This window comes from Lampris incognitus, chromosome 2 (assembly GCF_029633865.1).
Source record: "Lampris incognitus isolate fLamInc1 chromosome 2, fLamInc1.hap2, whole genome shotgun sequence".
Taxonomy (NCBI): domain Eukaryota; kingdom Metazoa; phylum Chordata; class Actinopteri; order Lampriformes; family Lampridae; genus Lampris; species Lampris incognitus.
This window is the reverse complement of record NC_079212.1, coordinates 32,749,785-32,772,119: the sequence shown is the minus strand read 5'-3', so window position 1 is coordinate 32,772,119 and position 22,335 is coordinate 32,749,785. Positions and strand designations below refer to the sequence as shown.

The following is a 22,335-nucleotide window of genomic DNA, read 5'->3' as shown; positions in this document are numbered from 1 at the left end:
GTATAGCATCACGGTTAGTGGCATAAATGAAATTATTGTCAAGAAAATAGTGGCTTGGCGTTGGTTGAAAATGAGAGGAAAAGGCAAAAAGAGAAATAATGGACCAGTGGTGAGATTGGGTTTAAATACTGGTGATGGTGGCAGATAACTTTACACTTAAAATAACAAACTGGATGGATTAAAATGCAGTTAAAGGAACTGGGCACATTACAAAGCATGAAGCAAGAAGTCATGCAAGATGGAGAATTGACTTAAATTAATGAAGGATGAATGAAGAAATGTATCTGTCATGCAGTGCATTATGACCCACCAAGATACTAACCTGCACTTTGACTTAGTGATTTTTTGACTAGGGGGAATGAGAACAAGATGATTCTGTTAAAGGCGGTTTTTAATAAAGTCATAGACCTACTACACCTCATGTTACTGTTTGAGCATAAGACAATGAGAAAAAGCATAAGAGATGGAGAGGGAGAGAAAAAGATAGGAGGGAGGAGATTGAGAGAAGCAAGAGAGATTGAAGAAAGCACGAGAAAGAATGAGAAAATGAATGAGACAGATGGAAAGAGGAAGAATTGGACAGACTTAAAAGAGGGTGATATAATGTGCAGGAAGAATGTGTGGAGAGAGAGAACAACTGTGTTTGTGTGCATGTATTTGTTGTGTTTATGACTGCATCTGTTTTTGCATGTTGGCACATGTACATGAGTACATAAGTAAAGGGGTGTGTGTGTGTGTGTGTTAAACTGTGTGTGTGTATGGACTATGTGTTAAACAGTATGCCCCTTTCAAATCCTGTAACAGCCAACAGTAGTCACATTTTCTCATGACGTGTGCAGAAGAACAAGACTGACTTCCTGGATAAGAACATCATCTCAAAGGCCACATTGTAAATATGAAACATCAGACTCACCAAAGTGGTCCACAGCGGCGAGATTTATCATCCTCTCCATTCTGGTTTTCAGTGTTCACTGACTCAGTCTCACTGGTGGGCATGCTTGCTGTGACACCACACACAAGTAACAGGAGGCAACGTAAGATCCACTAATGTTTATCAAAAATCTAAAGGGACATAATGTCAGCACCCATAAGAAAATATGAATTACTGAAAAAGTTTTCACAAAATGATAACGGCTGATTTTCCAGTTGACATCCAGCATTTTAGAATTTTAGCAAAATACTTTGAAAGGTTTTTCTTATTCCCAAGGTCATGAAATACTGAAATATGGCAAATGTCAATTTTTGAATGAAGACAAATTGGAAAAATACTATATTGGCAGAAGTTTCTTTACCTTGAAAGACCACACAACAGAGTGGACTATAACATACTATAATTAAATGAGAGAGCCAACCGGTGGCTGATGGAGAAGGCTTTTTGTCTGTAACAGACAGCTAAAATTGTTACCAATGTTTGCATAATCCTTGATGGCCCAAAGACTGAGCCAAATTATTGGAAAACTTGATTTAAAATGTATAGCCAACAAATAGAAAACTAAGGCCAAGCTATACATGTTTGGGATAATACTTCTACAAAGTCTGACTTATGTCTAATGGAAAATCAATGGCGGCACAAATCACTGATGATATTTAATTTCATGGTTCACTTTTGGATTTTCAGTCATTCAGTGTCTGAATGGACCAAACCACAGTGGATACGTACTGCAGGACCTCAAATAGGGTTCACTAACATTCGTTTTAACCTTCTTTGTGTACTAGCAGCTACATGGTAACGCTTTACAATAAGGGTACGTTAATTAACATTAGTTAATTAGTTAATAAGCATTAACTAACCATAGTTAATACAATAATAAGCATTAAGTAACTGTTAACAAATGTCTCTTGTTAACATTATTAAGGGCTTACAGGTTAATTAAGGTACTAATTAATATTAGTAAATGATGAACACCATTAGTAAATGATTACTAGAGACATTAGCTAACTGTTAATTAGCTGTTAGTTAATGCTTATTACTGCATCTACCCCTACCGTAAAGTGTTACCAGTACCATAACTAGTCACAGGGCTATATATATCAATCTTTGCATGCAGATAATTTCCTCACCTTGACAGGAAGAATACATATCCATCTTGCAGACAAATGATATGGAAATATGATGCTGAGCGTGATATAAACACCCACAGATGGATAAACATTAGGTTTTAAAGTCCCGGTCCAAAACTGCAGAAGTTACAGCCACAGTAAAACACTGTCACAGCACTACCAGCCTTGTAACTGTGGGGTTTAAATGGACTGCACTGTTTTCAGTATGAACTTTACTAAAGGGTCAAAAGTATGTGACAACAAGAAAAGTGTTCAAACACCTTCTGAGAGTGTATCACATTTGAGGTTTCCATCAACACTGGAGAAAAACTGACCTCTGTTTTGAGCGCCCAATGACTGAGTGCCTGAACAAATGGAGAAACAATATTTTTCTGTGCACAAGAACAACTCTTCAGGAGCAAAATATAAATAAATGTTGACCATTTAAATGTTAAATCAATCAAAATACGTAATTCAAACATTGCCGCTTGAATTACTACCCGTTACCTTAATACAACCTGTCAACTGGTGGGATTTTTATCTCAGTTGTGATTTAGGGTCTTGCTTTTTCTTTTTCCCAGTTTCAAGGAAACATCTTTTAAGTCTCACAAAGTTTCATTAGACAAATGGTGGTAGGGTGTTCATGTAAAAGAGAATGAGATGAATATGCTCACAGTAACAATGATGACGATGGCTGACAGATGAATATCACACACATTCTGCACATCTTTAAGGTCAGTGGAAACCCGACATAGGCAAGCAAGCTGAAGCACAGCGAAGCATAAGCATACAGCGGCAAAGCGGGGCAAAGGTAGTAGAGAAACTTGTACACATAAACAAACATACACAGTTACAATCTCTCACACACACACACACACACTCATTTACCCTGTGTTTCTGTGGACTGGGTAAACCAGCCAAACTTTCCTTTCTTCTTCTCAGTGAGGTCAGCCAATGTGACCCCTTGGTGTTACCAACATGCAGTTCACATAGCCAGCCAGAAGAGGGAGCAGAATCAGTATGTAGCAGGACAAGAGAGAGAAGAAAAGCTAGAGGCAACTGCTATGTATATTACCAAATACATAACTACAATCCAAAGTTGTCTTGTACTGGGTTGCTATTTCCCTAAAATGGAAAGGTAAGGTGAAGGTGAACCCAGATGAGGACTATTAGTAAATACTCAACTTCCCCTTGTGTAGTAATACCACAGTCCTCGATTGTTCACCTTTATTGAGGGGGAACAGTGGATTTCATCTATAAACTGTGCAAAAGTAATAATTTGAGTTACTGAGAATAAAACTCTTCCTCGTTGCCCTTTTTGAAATCAAGTTCAACCTATCAAAAAATGGTTTAAGACTTTTGTAAAGCCAGAATAGCCAAGTAAGAGCAGTAAGAGGACAAAAGTACAGGGGAAAAGACACTGGTAGGTTAGATGTTAGGGGTGGGATGATTCACAAATCTCATGGTTCAATACGTCTCACGATTTCAGTTTACTACGATACAGTGGATGCCTTGGTAAGCAAGAGACAAAACACCACTGCAGTTCTCTATTTTTCATTTATTTTAAGAATTAGGCCCAACATTTTGGCATTATCAAGGCACGTATTCAAATGTAATGCAACTGCAAAATTCTAACAAGATTTTGTGCCATCTTTTCTTGTTGTGCAACACAATTGCTTTACTTTAGAACTGTAAACTTTAAAAACTACTAGAACGACTAAGGCGGTCATTTTGACCGTTTTAGATTTTCAGAGTTTAATAACTGTTGGGGGGAAAAAAAACAGACCTGCCGCTCCCTGAATGCTCCTAAAATTGCATATATTTGCATCAAAATGAGTTTTAGATCAATTGCACAAAAAAGGTATCATAAGATCTCCCTAAAATGACCATGAGCGGTCAAAATGTCACTATTTATGACATGTGTTGTTTACGTCATTTCCTTTGCAACATTCAATTCTTTTTTTACATTTCATGTTTTACAGGCCATGTTACATTTAGAGTTGCTCGCCCATTGGCTAACGGATCAGGCCCTTTAGTCGACTGGTTAACGTAGTCGCCCGTGGTGCAGGAGACCCGGGTTTGCGTCCTGGCTGCGGCGGATTCCCAGCTGCCCCCTGAATTCACTACAGTATTAACGTTGTTAAAATGTTAATTTTGGTGTCAGTCATTTCCTAACAGACATACTAACATATCCATCCATCCATTCATTATCCAAACCGCTTATCCTGCTCTCAGGGTAACGGGGATGTTGGAGCCTAACATATGCAATGCATTAATATCTCAAATGGGTATTTATCTTGACAGAACAGAGTTTAAAAACCGGCGGTCATTTGGACCGCCTATGGTTGTTTTAAGGAACGAGGGAAATCCAAGTCGTTCTAGCGTTGACACGATCTCACGAAATGGGGAGCGTCTCGAACCGTGAAGACCGTATCCAACGATTCAAAATTCGATCCAGTATCATCCCACCCCTATTAGATGTAAAATGTCCCCCCTATGATCACTTTCCAGTTGAGTTTTTATTGTTACTATTAGTATTGTTATTAATAATATTAATAAATAAACAGGCTATTGTATTCTATTTAAATTTATAATGCGATAAATGGGAAAGGAGTAGTAACGCACCTAGCATAAGTAAGGATGGAGGAAAAGAGAACACTGAAGGTAGAGGAGAGAAGGGGAAGAGGCTAAAATGAGGAAGAAAATCAGTTAAGAACACAGAGGACACAAAGGACGAAAAGCGGAGGTAAAACTGACATTAGCAACAGTCCATTGACAGTTTTTATCCAACCCAACACTACATGGAGACTGCAGGAAGTAAGGAAACAACTTCAGCAATGTGGTGTTTAGACTCTAGTCTACAACACTGACAGAAGAGAATTAAAAGGAACAATCTGACAATACAAGTTTACTGGATTGGTAGAAAAAGAAGAGATATGCAGAGAGAGACAGAGAGGGAGACTGAGAGAGAGAGAGAGAGAGAGAGAGAGAGAGAGAGAGAGAGAGAGAGAGAGAGAGAGAGAGAGAGAGAGAGAGAGAGAGAACCAAAGTGAGTGATGGAGAGAAAAGCTGAGAAAGAGAACAACAGAGGGGAAAACGATTCAAGAAGGTCGGGGATGGAGCAGACTGTACAGAGAGAAGGAGAGCGCGGTGGAAGAGAAAAAAGGGAGGGGTAGTGAGAGAAAGCGACAGACAGAAATAGGCACACATACAGAGACAGATGGATTACAGACGACTTTTAAAAAAAAAAAGACAATAAAGAAAGGTGCACTACAGAAGAGCGAGGCTGCCTGTGATAGTTCAGCAGGACAGAAATATTTCACTCACACACACACACACACACACACACACACACACATGATGCAGCACGGTGGCCCAGTGGTTAGCACTGCTGCCTCACAGCAAGAAGGGCCTGGGTTCGAACCCCAGACTGTCCCAGTTCCTTTCTGTATCGAGTCTGTATTTTCCCATGTCTGAGTGGGTTTCCTCTGGGTGCTCTGGTTTCCTCCCACCATCAAAAAGACATGCATATTAGGGTTAATACTCCTCTCTGTGTCCCTGACCGAGGGATGGGAACAGCAGCTGCCCACTGCTCCTACCTACTCAGCTGGGATGAGTCTATCTATCTATCTATCTATCTATCTATCTATCTATCTATCCATCTACATTCAGCAGTTTGCTTATGGATGGAGAGTTTTGCTTACATCTACACAGTCCTAATACCTAAGCTGTCGCTCAGTCATGTATCGTGCAACCTACTGTTCATAATACTGAATCAAATTTGACTAGTAGGGAAATTAATAATATGAATGAAGCAAATTTGCAACAGTCTATTGTCATGAAGTAAGATACGTGTTGGAAACGGCGTGTGACGCTACGTCAGAAGCAGATACAAAATAACCAACCATAACCGGTGATAAAACAACAAATTTCTCACAGCAAGCCATTCAACATAATAGAGGGAGAGAGGATAAAATGAAGGTGCTATTGATCAGTTTGACTTTATCAGGCAAGTGTTTCATGGGCATTACTTGTGCTTGTTCACTTTGTAGATATGGTATATTGTGTTGCTGAAACTTTTAAGAGCACAGTATATATGAGCAAGACATTTAGACTTAGACTGCTTTTACTTGTCATTGCCTAATAAGCATGTCTCATACATATAAGAAGGGCTGGGCGACATGGCCTAAAAATAATATTGCGATATTTTTAAGCCATATTGTGATACACAATATACACTCACTGGCCACTTTATTAGGTACACCTTGCTAGTACCGGGTTGGACCCCCTTTTGCCTTCAGAACTGCCTTAATCCTTCATGGCATAGATTCAACAAGGTACTGGAAACATTCCTCAGAGAGTTTGGTCCATATTGACATGATAGCATCACGCAGTTGCTGCAGATTTGTCGGCTGCACATCCATGATGCGAATCTCCCGGTCCACCACATCCCAAAGGTGCTCTATTGGATTGAGATCTGGTGACTGTGGAGGCCATTTGAGTACAGTGAACTCATTGTCATGTTCAAGAAACCAGTCTGAGATGATTCGAGCTTTATGACATGGCGCGTTATCCTGCTGGATGTAGCCATCAGAAGATGGGAACACTGTGGTCATAAAGGGATGGACATGGTCAGCAACAATACTCAGGTAGGCTGTGGCGTTGACACGATGCTCAATTGGTACTAAGGGGCCCAAAGTGTGCCAAGAAAATATCCCCCACACCATTACACCACCACCACCAGCTTGAACCGTTGATACAAGGCAGGATGGATCCATTTTCATGGTAGAATTCATCTGTGAATTCTACCAGGGGTTGAGAGCCTTGTGCACTGACTTGAGGACTTCCAGGTTTTGCCAGGTCAGAACGAGGTGCCTGGTTTTTTTGTCCGAGGCCAAGACTTGAGAAATTGCTTGCTCCTGCTCCAGCACCCACTCAATTATCTTCTGCTTGGATCCCCACCTGGTAGGGGACTCTGTAATCAGCTGGTGTGCAGGGATATTAAGCTCTTTCTGTGCTGTAGCCAGGTCTCTCCTCTTCCAAGTGAATGAGAAGGTGCTCACAACCTTCTTGCAAACAGCCACAGCACGCTCAGTACAGGAGTCTTTCATGCTTCCGTCTAAGAATAAAAACATACATTTAGAAATGATATAGTAATTGCAAAGAAATCCAACAATTTAGTCACTCAGCCCAACACCAAAATCATTTCGACAATTATTGATTTACTACAGATCTCCAACCAAATTGTTTTCTGATGGCAATATGACAGTTATGCTTCATATCTTTTTGATAAATACATAACCACATACACACACACACTTTTTAATTGCATAAAACAATTATGTGCTCTCTTTTTGTTATGTTTATCAGTCAGCTGTTATAACATTGCTGATCCCACTAGGGCAGACAAATACTCACCAATTGCAAGGTGCAGCCGATGGCCAAAACACTGCAGACTTGTCCACTTGTTGAGGCTCACAGCTTTGATTACGTTAGCCCCATTATCAGTGGTGATGCACATTTGGTGAGCGTCCGTTAAGTTCCATGACATGAGCGCATCTTGCAAGCCTTGTGTGCTTATCTCGCTTGTATGGTCCTCCAGGAAAAAACTAATTTGAAGGCACGAACTCTTCAACTCCCAATTGGCGATGTAGTGTACAATGAAACTCAGATTTGGCTCACACATTCTGCTGGACCACAAGTCGGTAGTTGTGAAGAAGTGGATCACATTAGTTAGCTAGTGGGCCAACCTTTCTCTCACTGAAATGTACAACTCTGGTAGAGCTTTCTCATCAAAGAATTTGCGACTAGGCAAAAAGTATGTATTGCCTAGCAAGTCATTTGCTTCTGGCCTGGTTCTGTTTGCTTTGGCATTTTATTTGGTGTGGCTGTTGATGTGGACATGTGGAGTTTCAGGCATTCTACGTTTTGTAGTGGGTGGCATCTCAAATGGTGAAACAGATTCATGGTACTGCTACCTTTTGCAGCAATAGATTTGCTTCATGTTTTGCAGGTAACCGTTGTTTGTTCAACATCTTCCTTGTAATACCCAAACCACTGCCAGATGATGGAGCCAGTGCTGTTTCTTTCTGGTCATAAGTAATCATCAGCTGTCAATAAAGCTATTAGCTTTATTGACAGCTGATGATTGCTTATGGCATGAAACAGGCTTGTACTGTCTCATAAAGAATTTACTTGACTCAATTGATTATTTTGCTCCTTTATTTGTTGAGCACTTTCCCTATCATTGAGTGTTTCTTTTTTTCTATAAATTTATTTCTGATTTTTCCCTTTTTCTCCCAATTTAGCAGCCAATCGATCCCTATTTTAATTCAAACAGCCACCCTTGTACTGCATGCGTTCGCCAACTACATCTCTCCAGCCGGCAGTCTCAAAGGAGACCCCTCACCACTTTCCTGACAAGGCGAATTCAGGCCGAACCACTGTTTTTTCCGACACACACAGAGACGCATTCATGTGACGAACACAAGCCAACTCCGCCCCCCTCCCGAAGAGAGCGTTGCTAATTATTGCTGTTTCGTCGAGTCTGGCCATAGTCGGATCTGATGAGACCGAGGCGCCAACCCTAGTCCCCAGTGGGCAACTGCATCGCATTGAGTGTTTCTTTAAACAAAGTTATATATATGTATACATATACATACACACACACATTAATTTCATTTTATTTATGACTGTACTTTGCTTGTATTCTTAATCGCACCAACAACGTCAAGTAAAATTCCCAGTAAAAAGAAACGAGAGAAATGCACATAGCAATAAAAGTCTTTCTGATTCTGATTCTGATCTGATTCTGATTACTTATATCAATTGCTCAAGAAATATAGCCCCAATATATTTGGGTGGAAGCTTTTATGAATATCTAACCTAAAAAACTAATTTCAAAACCTTCACAAAACATTAGCTTTGCTTAACCTTTGATTGGATTCCTGCACTTCTGTAAGGTTTATCAAACCAGCACATCACATTATAAAAGCTTGTACCTACAGTATAGTCAAGTATCCTGCATCATCTTCTCCTGTACTGCCTGTTGAATTCTACTGTTCTGGAAAGTCTGGCTCAAAAGTCATACAAATATCACCTATCTTAAAAGCATGTGTGAACAAAGCACCCTACTATAAAGCAGCACACTAGAAGACACTGATCTAACCTTGGCACCGTTAGTCAATCTCTTATAAAAACCACCCTCCCGGGGCATCCGGCTGGCGTGGTGGTCTGTTCCATTGGTTACCAACATGGGATCACTGGTTCGTATGCCCGTGTTACCTCTGGCTTGGTCAAGCATCCCTACAAACACAATTGGCTGTGTCTGCGGGCAGGAAGCCAGATGTGGGTATGTGTCCTGGTCGCTGCACTAGCGCCTCCTCTGGTCAGTCGGGGCGCTTGTTCAGGGGGGAGGGGGAATAGTGTGATCCCCCCACGCGCTACGTCCTCCTGGTAAAACTCCTCACTGTCAGGTGAAAAGAAGCGGATGGTGACTCCACATGTATCGGAGGAAGCATATGGTAGTCTGCAGCCTTCCCCGGATCAGCAGAGGGTGGAGCAGAGATCGGGATGACTCAGAAGAATGGGGTAATTGACGGGATATAATTGGGGAGAAAAGGGGGAAAAAAAACAACCTAATTCTTTACACTCAAAAGGCATCCCCATTGGTTTAACCAGGAACTAGCTATGCCCCTCCTCAACACATTCACATGTGCAAAAAATTTGGGACTGTATTCAAATACTTTTATTTTGTGTTTGATGTGCCAAGATTCAACCAGTTTACTTTGTCTGTAATTACAGGCCTGTGTACGTTCTCCGTAAGTGTTTGCCATCAGAATCACTTTGTTGATGACCGCAAGAACTGGACTGAAGCCCAAAACTACTGCAGAGATAAGTACACAGACCTAGCCACCATGGACACCATGGAGGATATGGAAACACCGAATGACTTAATGGACAACCTGGGCTTTTCATCAGTAACCAGTCCGATTTCTCTACTTGTCTATCTTTTTTTTATTTCATTTTGGACATTTAGGAAAGAATTAGGGCTTGATGAGTCAAAAAGTAAAGCCACTTATACCATTAGACCAGGGGTGGCTAACCATGTACCACGGAAAGCCATGTGTATGCAGGTTTTCATTCCAGCTGGACTCCACACCAGATGATTTCACTGATTAGCAACCTTCAACCAAAGCGGAAGAATGTACCAGTGAAATCACCTGGTGTGGAGTCGGGTTGGAATGAAAACCCACATACACATGGCTCTCCATGGCACATGGTTAGCCTGCTCCTAGTTGTGTAGCTAGGAGCAGTGGGCAGCTGCCGTGCAGCGCCCGGGGACCAACTCCAATTTGTCTTGCCATACCTTGGTCAGGGGCACAGACAGGAATATTAACCCTAACATGCATGTCATCGTCAGATGAAGGTCTTGTACCAAAAGCTCAAAACAAAAGTTATCAAAGCTGTAGCAGGGGATCTGAAGTTATAGGGGACAGAGCTAACTGCTGATTTGTTGGTCACTGTGTCAATCATCTGGTCAATTATGCATCACCATTTATTTTTAGAGCCCTCTGAGGAATTCATTCCGATCAAGAAGGCCATGACATGGAGACAGGCTCAGAGCTACTGCAGGGAGAAACACACAGGCCTGGCCAGTGTGAAGAATGTGAAAGCAAACCAGCGTTTAAAGAAGCTGATAAACAATATTGTCTGGATCAGCCTGTTTAGAGGCATTTGGAAGTGGTCTGATGGGAGTAACTCCTCATTCAGGAACTGGAAGACAGCGCTAAACCAACCTGATAACAAAGAGTCCTGTGAGGCAGCAGATTTCAGCTCTTCGAGCAAATGGGTACCCTTTGATTGTGACCAAAAAAGAGGTTTCATCTGCCACAGCACAGTAGGTATGTGGCTACCCCACAATTCATCTGGCTCCCATGTGCATGGCTCCAGTTAAGACAAAGAGAAGGAATGAGAAGAGAGCTTTCACTTTAACCATATTTCTAGTTTCCACAACTGTCATCGCACCACCATGCTGTATTGAATCTGGCACTGTTCGAGAGCTCCCACCACTGCTGATATGTAGGGAGCCAAGAGACTGTCAGTCTAAATATGGGAAACTCCACCTCAACCTTGGTCGGGCGTCCCTATAGACACAATTGGCCAAGTCAGATGTGGGTATGTGTCCTGGTCGCTGCACTAGCGCCTCCTCTGGTCAGTCGGGGCGCCTGTTCAGGAGGGAGGGGGAATTGGGGGGAAAAGCGTGATCCTCCCACACGCTACGTCCCCCTGGTGAAACTCCTCACTGTCAGGTGAAAAGAAGCGGCTGGCGACTCCACATTTATCGGAGGAAGCATGTGGTAGTCTGCAGCCCTCCCCGGATCTGCAGAGGAGGGGAAGAGCCGTAACTGGCCAAGTACAGTTGAGGAGAAAAAGGGGGAAAATCCAAAAAGAAAGAAAGAAACTCCCTGTACTTAAAAGAATTGAGTGTCCTTCTTGTTTTCCTATGCTATAAATTACCTGGCAATTTTCACCTGCTTCAGGGCATGGTCATATGTGTGAAATTAATATTGGCGAATAGTCGCCTCCCATTCACTTCCATTCTATGTGAGTGAAGGAGCAAATAAAACATTTGCTTCTGGTGGCAAAGCAAATGTGCAGATTTGTCTGTCGAAGTTCACCAAAGTTGAACTCCACACGAAGTGAAGATGCAAATTTCCTTCACCACCAGAAGCGGATGTTTTATTCACCACTTTGCTCGCATAGAATGAAGTGAACAGGAGGCAAATATTCACCAATGTCAATTTCACGAATGTGTGACCATGCCCTTACGTTAAGTCATTCTTTAATTACAAAGATTTACAGTTACTGTCTGACTAGTAATAACGTTAGATGTGTAACTAAATACTTGTGTTTTTCACATTCTTAGAGATGGTAAGACAAGTGGTAACAGTGAAAATGACCAGTACGAACTCCTCTATGGACCTCCATAATCCTGCCATGTTGGACATCATCTTGAAGCAGGTGAAAAATGATTACTAGCTATTAAAAAAAAAAAAAAAAAAAAACTTCCAAAGAGTCATATTTTTACATCTTTGGCACTTTATTCAGCAACTTAAAGCTTAATGCTAATTTTGGTCTCATAGGCTATGAGAGAATGACACAATCACCATTCAGATCAGTTCCCTAGTAGCCTTGTTTTCGCTATGCATTTTGCTGCTGGGCACCTCCGTATATAATGTAGGGATTGCTTTGCACTGCACATGTATGTTTGGCCATTTTTGTCTTTATGCATGCTCAATAATCCAGGTAAAGAAAGCACAGAAAGGTGAATCAGTTCATCTGGACACAACATTTAATGGGAGAAACATTTCATCATTCATCTAATGTCCCTTTTCCAATGCATGGTAGCGGCTGGAATCAACTCGACTCTACTTGTTTTTTTTTTGGTTTTCCATTGGGCAAAAGTTAGGAATAGTACCTGGTACCAGGTACTTTTTTTGGTACCACCTCAATCGAGGTTCCAAGTGAGCTGAGCCAATACTAAAAGGTGACATGAAAATACCACTATAAATAAATAAATAAAATAAAATATAAATGTATATTTATCTAAATTTAAAAATAAATCTTATAAAACAAACAAATAAATGAAAATATTTAAATGTAAATATAAATAAACAAAACTATAAATTAAATGTATTTATATTTATTCAAATATAAATAAAATCTGACCACTAATTGGTCAGAGAGAAATTGAAAAGCTGTTTATAACCAGGAAACACCAAAGTGAGTCTTATGAAACTTGTATCTATGTAACAAAGTATTTGCTGTCAGCGAATCTTTTCGTTACACTGATATTGTTCATGTGAAGCACACATTTAGAGTTGGTCTTGTTGATTTTTTTGAAAATAAGATACTTGTGTGGGGTGCCTGTAGACAAAGGAGGAAAAACTAGTCTAAATGCCACAAATGACCAGGGGGGCTTCGCCGTGAGGGGATACCGTCTGCAGTGGAAAACAAAATCCCAAAAAGTAAAGCGAGTAGAGTCAAACAGAGTAGTCGAGTTGAGCCAGTACCATGCAGTGGAAAAGGGACATTAGATGAGTGATGAAATGGTTCTCTCTCAATAAATGTTGTGTCCAGATGAACTGATTCACCTTTCTCTGATATAGCAATTTTTCGTTAACTCTTCTGTTAATATAGCTCATCTTCTTCTTCTTTTTCAGCTATGGCTTGTAAATGCACTTATTTTGTTGCTTCATTATGAAGAAAAAAAAGGGCCCCCGTTTGTCTTTTTGACAACTGACACAGAAAACATTGGCGAAATCCAAAAAGTTACCTGTTATCACTTTAACTACATGTACCAACAGACCAGAAAATATATATATATATACTATTACAAATTCACATGGACTGAAGCAATAAAACAGCAAACATGATACTTTTAAAGCACTATTCTATGCATAATTTTCTTGTCTTTCTGTTTTTCAGTACTATCAGGTGCTAAGGGACAAGGGGGTGACCAATCATATTAAACTGACATGGAGGAGCCAGCCTAATGCATAGCTCTTTCACAAGGAACAACATTTGACAGAAAATGGGAAAAGTTAGAAATCCCTTTGACTGAGAAGGGAGTTCTGACATCATATTCTTCATACATTTTATAATTCCATCATAATTCTGTTATCCTCTTTCAGTGTTGTATTCTGTAAATTGTGTAAACACAACATCCATTGCACGCTGTCCGTCTTGGGAGAGAGATCCCTCCTCTGTTGCTCTCCCTGAGGCAAATATGTAATTTGTGATATTAGGCTATACAAATAAAATTGACTTGACTTCTGAAGTGGTACACCAGAGAGTAATAGAAAACGTTACTGTTGGATCCTCACAAACGCTACCAGCAACGCTTTTAGTAAGTTATTCCTTCATCCATCTCTAAATTTTACTCTCTTCTTTCTCTACACTCTCTCTCTCACACACACACACAAACACACACACACACACACACAAGCAAATGCAAGGCAGCAGAGTTGTGTTTGCACAAATACACAGACAATGTTGAAAACATTATTGTGTGTGTGTGTGTGTGTGTGTGTGTGTGTGTGTGTGTGTGTGTGTGTGTGTGTGTGTGTGTGTGTGTGTGTTTGTGTGTGTGCGTGTGTGTGTGTGTGCAAGGCCATGATTAAAGAGTAATAGTGTCTTTATAACCTGTCCTAACAGTTTGACTCTTTGCATACAGTCCATGTATGGTGGTATCAACAACCGATGCGATGCACCTACTTGCTAACATTATGACAGTAGCAAAACAACAGTAAAAAATAATCCCTGATACCAGTTTGCTAATGTTTTAAGGGGAAATATATATTTTGCGATCTTTGAGAGTCTCAGTTCAAACACCACAATAACATTTTTGGAAACATTTTCTTCTTTACTCTTTGTCCGTCAAAAAGACAAACAGCTCTATAATTGAAACTGTACCTGTTCTGTTAGTGAAGGTCCTGCATTGACATTATTTTACAACTAATAACTTCTTGTTTAACTTCTACAATGTGTACTTCACTTTTATTTGAGAAATAATTTTGCATAGACCGATATCATTTCTTTCAAATAATGGACAGCTCCTTTTGGAATGAAACTCAACTGCTACCAGAATGTTTTTAACAACAGGTTGTGTATTTAAATCATCCATCTGCTATGCTTCTTGCATGTATATAGCTGCAGTTTACTGAGTATATGAAAATATGTAGTTATATGTATAATCTATAACAGTCTCCAGCACTGTCCCTGGATGTGAGGTTTGCAGTCCAAGATATACATATGAAGACAGTATGTGTATTATTTCAGTATTTTGACAAATAAATTTCATTACTTCAACATTACCTTCAACTTTTTAACCTTATCATGAGATTATCGATAACTTTTACAAGGTCGAAGGGCTATTATTTGCCTTTGCTTTGTGCCAACACGTCATCTAAAAAGCAAATGTCCTACATTTTACGAATCACGTCTCCTTTTGGAATCAAAAGCCTTCACAGGTTTCATAACACCAGGATTTAACAGGTCATATAAAGGTGCGTTTCCACTACTTATTCCAGATTTCATTTGTTTCTGAACAGTTCTACACAGCTGGGCACAAGGAATTCATTTTAGCAGAGACAGTTGAAAAAAAAGAAAAAGAAAGAAAGACAACGCAAAATGGATGCAGACATTTCAAATTCTCTCTGCTGATCTCACTCCCTTCACTATTTACAGGGAAAAGTGGCATGTGTCGTTAACTGAGTGGCAAATAAGGAGGTTAGGATGCAGTAACTCACGGTTGCGTTTGCCTTCTTCATCCCCCTCCTCCTCGTTCTCTGGGTCGATGTCCTCAGCCTGGGTGATCCAGTCCAGGTAGCCCTTTAGGTCCTCCTCCAGCTGCTGCTTCTCACGGAGCTTCTGGAAGTCTCCCCGGGCCTTGGCCTTCTCTCGCTCCTTAGAAAACTCTCTGGAAAGTACAGAACACAATGTCAGGATCAAATCTGGGGAAGAGTTTCTTTTGGGGGGAAAATAAGCAATTAACTAAATAGATAAGTAAATAAACAACAATCCAGTGTTACATTTTCAGTCAATATTAATTTAAGTGAAACTTCCCCACGAGGTCTGAGCCTAACTCCACATGCTGCATCATTTTGAAAAATGCTAAAATGTGTGCAAGGGGCTGACGGGGGGGGGGGGGGGGGTGAGGAAGTAGCATGGGCAGGAGTAGCTGGGGAGTTCCATGGGAATGGCACGGGGCGAGCTGCAAACCACTGTACCAAGTCCCTTCCATCGGCTCGCATTCTGGCACGGCATCTGACACCGCTCGGTGAGCACGCTCTGACTGCCACGACGCTAATGTCCGCGGTGCGAGCCCAGCCCACCCAACCCAGTTATCCGGTAGTGCTTCTACAGCCGTCAAACGCACAAGTCCAAAACATTGCACCAAAATTGAAAATGATGAAATAACATAACTATAACTAACTGTAAATTGAGACAAATTCCAAAGGTTGGTAGAAAATTTAATAAATGCACACGGTTAGCAAGTAAACTCCTGTGAACTTTGAGTCTCATTCAGAATATATTTGAAAATAAGTGCGGTTTCATAGACTCACACTCAAGGGCGGAGGCAGATGGAAGTGAGTCACCCACCTCTGATTAGAGGGCGTTAATATTCTTCTTTTTTTTTTTTTAAATTTCATTATGTAGATAAGTTTCAGCTGGTCAACTCTACGTCAGCATTGGACTTGCAAGGTTCAGGGTTGATATAAAACAGTAGATGTTGTGTTGAGCCATTTTCAACCCACGAAATGCCCATTTTTATAACTTTGGAAAGAAATGTCAATATTAACACCAGCATTGATGTGTTTCATCACCATACACTCATATCATTTAGTTTGCAGCTCAAAAAACACGTTTAAGTGTTTAGTACCTCTTTAAAGACACAAACGATTTTTATTCTCAAAAGCATCATTTTGTGATAATAAATAATAATAATAATAAACTTTATTTATATCACAGCTTTCTAAACAACGTTGCAAGGTGCCTTACACAACGGGATAAAATAATGTACATAGTCAAGATAAAACAACAAAATACAATAAATATATAAAACATAATGCCAGATCCGCTCCACAGAACAAGGTAAAATAGGGTCGGGATAAAATCAGAACAGCATAATTTAAACCTAGAGAATTAGAGCTGATAAAACGAGGATTATGGTAAGAAAACAATTAAAATAAGGTGATGAAAGAAAAATATAAAGAATTAAACATGTAAAATTATAAATCACAAGATATAAACAATATAAAAAAATATATAAAAATTGGGCAACAACAGATTTACTATTAAAAAAAAAGCATTCCTGTAAAAGTAAGTTTTAAGACTTGATTTTAAAAAAGGCAGTGAGTTTGCTAGCCTAATTTCCTCAGGTAGGTAGTTCCAGAGTTGTGCGGCTCTTACAGAAAACGCCCGGTTGCTTTTAGTAACAAGGCTGGCTGGGGGAACAGACCTCCCTGAGGAGCGCAGGCAGCGGCCAGGCCCATGGGATGTGAGTAAATCAGTGATATAGTATGTAGGAGTGAGGCCATGTTGGGCTTTAAACGCAATTAGTAAAAGTTTAAAATCAATCCTACACCTAACAGGTAGCCAGTGAAGCATTGCAAGAATGGGAGTGATGTGGTCATGTCTCTTGGAATTTGCCAACAATCTGGCAGCGGAGTTTTGGACAAGCTGGAGGCGGGAGACAGACTTTTGATTGAGCCCTGAATACAGGGAGTTACAATAATCTACACATGATGAGATGAATGCATGGATGACTTTTTCAAGGTCCATTTGAGATAGACAATTTTTAACTTTTGTGATGTTTTCAATTTGGAGGAGGCAAGATTGTACTACTTTGGTAATTTGTGTTAAAACAGAGCTCAGAGTAAAGAAAGACACCCAAATTGGGGGCAGAGTGCTTAACAATGGAGGGAGAAGAGTAGAGGGGAGAGCACACATCCCTGGGGGGTGCCAGAGCTGATTGTCTGAGTGGTGGATGTGATTTTTCCCAGCCTCACCAGCTGCCTCCTGTCTGTCAGGAAGTTTTTAATCCACTCCACTGGCAGATGAGGGCTGCTACAGTGAGCCGGGGGAGTTTGGAGCGGGGGATATCTAGGGCAATGGTGTTGAACGCTGGGCTGAAGTCCATAAACAGGACACTTGCATATGTCCCCGAGGAGTCGAGGTGTTAGAAGAAGTAGTGCAATCCCATGATGACTTCATCATCCACTGACCTGTTTGCTCAGTAGGCAAACTGCAGGGGATTGAGCAGGGGACCTGTGATTTCCTTCAGGTGAGCCAACACCAGTCTCTCTAAGGACTTCATGAACACAGACGTTAGGGCAATCAGCCTGCAGTCATTTAATCTTGTGATACGGGGTTTCTTGGGGAGCAGGATGATAGTGGAGCTCTTGAAGCAAGAGGGGACTTGACACAGCTCCAGTGATCTGTTGAAGATCAGTGTGAAAATTGGGGCCACCTAGTCAGCAGACTTTCAGATAGGAGGGTGACATGCCATCCAGGCCCAGTGCCTTCCTGGTCCTCTTGTCTCTGGAAGAGTGGCGCATATTCTCAACACAGCTCCTGAGTGCAGGTGGGGGTTTGGTGGGGAGGGGAGAGGGCTGGCAGGGAGTGCAGTTGGTTGTGTATTGTGGCTGGAGAGGGTGAGGGGTATGAAAGTTTGCTTTTCAAACCTGCAGTAAAACCCATTTAGGTCGTCAGCCAGTTGATGGTTCCTTGCCTTGTGGGGGGGATGGTCTCCTGTAGTTGGTAATGTCTTTCAAACCACTCCAGACTGATGATGGGTCATTGGCAGAAAACCTGTTTTGCAACTTTTCAGAGTAGCACATTTTTGCCTCTCTGATCTCCTTTGTTAGTATATTTCTGGCTTTGTTATACCGGATCCCATCTCCACTGCTATAGACTTCCTCTTTGGCCTGAAGAAGCTGCTTAAGTTTAGCGGTGAACCAGGGCTTAATGTCTGTAGATGCAGCCTCAAAAACACTCCAGTCAGTGCAGTTGAGGTAGGCCTGGAGCTCCAGTTTTGACTCATTGGTCGATTTCCTCACAGTTTTAACCACAGGCTTTGCAGATTTTAGTTTCTCCCTGTAGGCTGGGATAAGATTAATTCAGACAGTGATCAGAGAGTCCCAGGGCTGCACAGGAGACAGAGCGATAGGCGTTCTTTAATATTGTGTAGCAATGATCCAAAGTGTTTTTGTCTCTGATGGGACATTTAACATGCTGTCTTTATTTTGGCAGATCGTGGCTGAGGTTTGCTCTGTTAAAATCCCCAAGGATAATGAGTACGGAGTCTGGATATTTGCGCTCCATGTTTGTAATTTGATCAGCCAGGTGTTTTAACATCTCTTTAACACAGGCCTGGGGTGGGATACAGACACCGATCAGAATAAATGATGAAAATTCCTGCAGTGAATAGAATGATTATAGTCGAAGAAAAAGGTCTCTACGTGAGGGCTGCATGATACATTTTTACTACATTTTTACTCTACCTTTATTGTTAAAATAATGCATATATTACATGCTGGCATTTCAAATAATGATTCATGTTTTTTTAGAGTTTAAAATGATGTTGCGTCATTACTTTCGGATGGTGTCACGCATTCCATGCATGCACATGACAGAGCCGTCAGACAGGAGTGAGTATACAACACAGTTCATCTGATATTCCCACTAAACAAATCTCCTGTATCAACATTGATATTTTAGAAAACTTAATTAATTACAAACCATTCATTCAAGTCCATTCATTATCATCAAGTTATTTATTTTTAAATCAAGGCAAACTCATCATATCCTCAGACAGCTAAGTAGCATATTTTAGCTAGCTAGATACGGAAGTAATATCACCAGAATGGCTAAACTACGCTTCTACTATATGCAGCCAGGGTCATTTTGCTCAGATTAATTTTGTGACTGTAAAGTGATATGAACCATCCAGTTAATCAGGCTAGGCTGGAGGCCAATAGGTGGCATCCCACTCAGGCAATATAAACAATTATTTTTTTCCTCTCTTTTTTTGTGGTCAAAATTGTACAGGATCATGGAGTTGAGATAAGTAAGATATCAAAAGCAAGCAATGGGCTATAAAAAGTATTTAAGGAACAGTGTAACTTCTCTTGTTTTGGTGACTGCAATCCAAGATAATTTGATCAGTGTTCACTCTACCATTGTTAAGCCTTTTTAGTTCAGCATGTTCCATCTGATGGCTGTCACATCCCCAACTCTGTAGTGCTTCCATTTCAGTTCAATGTATTCCTTTGCTTGAGCACCCTTTTTGAAACATTGTGGTACTCCTCCATAAGCTATTGTTGCAGTAAAATTTATAGAATTTTATATTTTGAAGGATTGAGTCATCCAACCAAGCAGTAGTGAGTCATTGAGAGAATGAGAAATAAAGTGCAGCAGGACTGAGCAGAACAGCACAGAAATGAGCCACACAGTTTAGCAGAAGCAGGTGGAGAAGCACACACAGCAGAAGGGAATCATCCAGGAGCACAGAGTGGAGCAGAGCAGAGTACAGCGCTACAGAGCAGAGCAGTACAAGGCCAGTTAGGGCAGAACGGAGAAGGACAGAGCAGGACCACAGAGCAGTTCACTGGGCCGATACCAGACTGTTGGAGTGCTGCTCAATTTCAATATTTCAGAAAAACCTTTCCATTTATTGTAGTTAATGACAAAAAACTTGGAAGTAAGACATGTAAAGATTCCGTGTCACTTGGGGCACATAGGACAACAAAACCAAGATGTTCATTCTCTAGTGAGTGGCAGAATTGTAGAGTTGGCCCATATGGCAACAGCAGGGGGAAGTAAATGAAATTGCTGAAGAAGAAAATACAAGAACACAGCATTTCACAGAGCCACAAACTAGCAGAAGAAATAGTCAAAAACCAGGATGAAAGGGTGTCTGGGTGGCGTGGCGGTCAATGGAATAGACCGCCACAGTTCGAATCCCCGTTCAAATCCCCGTGTTACCTCCAGCTTGGTCAGGCATCCCTACAGACACAATTGGCTGTGTCTGTGGGTGGGAAGCCGGGTGTGGGTATATGTCCTGGTTGCTGCACTAGCACCTCCTCTGGTCGGTCGGGGTGTCTGTTCAGGGGGGAGGGATAACTGGGGGGAATAGCGTGCTCCTCCCACATGCTACGTCCCTCTGGTGAAACTCCTCACTGTCAGGTGAAAAGAAGCGACTGGCGACTCCACATGTATCGGAGGAGGCATATGGTAGTCTGCAGCCCTCCCCAGATCGGCAGAGGGGGTGCAGCAGCGACCGGGATGGCCCGGAAGAGTGGGGTAATTAGTCAAGTACATTGGGGAGAGAAAAAAAAAAGGGGGGGGTGGGTAAAGCCAAAAAAAAAAACAGGATGTAAAAGCTTTGGAATCAGGCTTTCACAAAACACAAGAAGAGTTTCTAGCCTCAGAACAGCATATTACGTCGCTAAAAATTATAGACCATACTGATCAACCTGGACTAATAGTACTACAGAGGTCAAATGGTGTAAATGAGGTTCAAATACTTCACACAAATGTCTCATGTATGGAAATCATACATTTCATATCTACAGGAATGAGGCAGGTGTTACTGGCAAGTTTTATATCTACTCGACCCAAGGTCACTGTTATTGTGAATGAAAGCACCTCTCTCAGTAAAACATCTTGCATTATTGTGTACTTCAGAACATCAGTTAAAGGCTTGGAACCATAGACCTTTTTCTTAGATCTTATTCAGCTCAAAAATGCCACTGTAGAAGGATTTATGCTGCATTCACATGGAATCCGGGATACGGTAACATCAGTTGGCAAAATGGAATGGGAAAACCCACAAACTGTGTGACAGAATGACAGAATGGTGTAAAAAAAAAAACAACAAAAAACGGACCGCATGGATTGCTATGGTGATGTTGTATTGTTTGCAGAAAAAAATTAAATTCTACAAATAATTTTTGTTTGTTTTATTTGATTACATACAGTAATTCTGTCAATTCATATACCTATAAAATTAATTCACCATCTTTTCTGTTTTGTGATGTGCTATATAGTGGCACGGTGGCACAGTGGTTAGCGCGGTTGCCTCACAGCAAGAAGGTCCTGCGTTCGAACCCCGGGGTTTTCCAACCTTGGGGGTCATCCTAGGTCATCCTCTGTGTGGAGGTTGCGCGTTCTCTCTGTGTCTACATGGGTTTCCTCTGGGTGCTTTGGTTTCCTCCCACAGTCCAAAGACATGTACGTCAGGTGAATCGGCTGTACTAAATTGTCCCTATAGGTGTGAATGTGTCAGCCCTGTGATGGACTGGCGGCCTGTCCAGGGTGTCTCCGCCCCTGCCACCCAATGACTGCTGGGATAGGCTCCAGCATCCCCGCAACCCTGAGAGTGGAATAAGCAGTTTGGATAATGGAATGGATGGATGGATGTGCTGTGTAACATTCAGTTGTGGTAAAAATTGTTACGATCTTATGAAAAGCTCGGTGTGCTTCTTGTCCTCTCAGCAAAACAAACAAAATAAAAAAACAGAAATAAAAGAGTCAAACTTGCAGCACTGAGAATACATTCTTTCAAAGAACTTGTAATTTACCTTGGTCGGATAAGGTGAGCACTCTCAAAAATAAAACTGTGTGAATTATGACATAGAGAATTGAATCGTGGCTTAGAATCGTGTTTTGTCAAGAATACTCAATTCCAAAAGTCCTTATGCTATTCATAAAGCAGCACTAACTCCC

At 41.2% G+C, this 22,335-nt stretch overlaps 1 protein-coding gene across 1 annotated transcript in view; it reads right to left on the bottom strand.

The window, feature by feature from the left end:
* cacna1db (calcium channel, voltage-dependent, L type, alpha 1D subunit, b) overlaps window positions 1-22,335 on the bottom strand; it is a 212,252-nt gene that overhangs the window by 96,032 nt on the left and 93,885 nt on the right. Inside the window, exons 9-12 of the mRNA XM_056275518.1 lie at window positions 15,354-15,523; window positions 2,929-3,003; window positions 914-1,001; window positions 323-349 (exon numbers count right to left, since the gene is read on the bottom strand). Coding sequence (XP_056131493.1) covers window positions 323-349; window positions 914-1,001; window positions 2,929-3,003; window positions 15,354-15,523 — 360 coding nt within the window. The remainder of the gene's footprint in view (window positions 1-322; window positions 350-913; window positions 1,002-2,928; window positions 3,004-15,353; window positions 15,524-22,335) is intronic.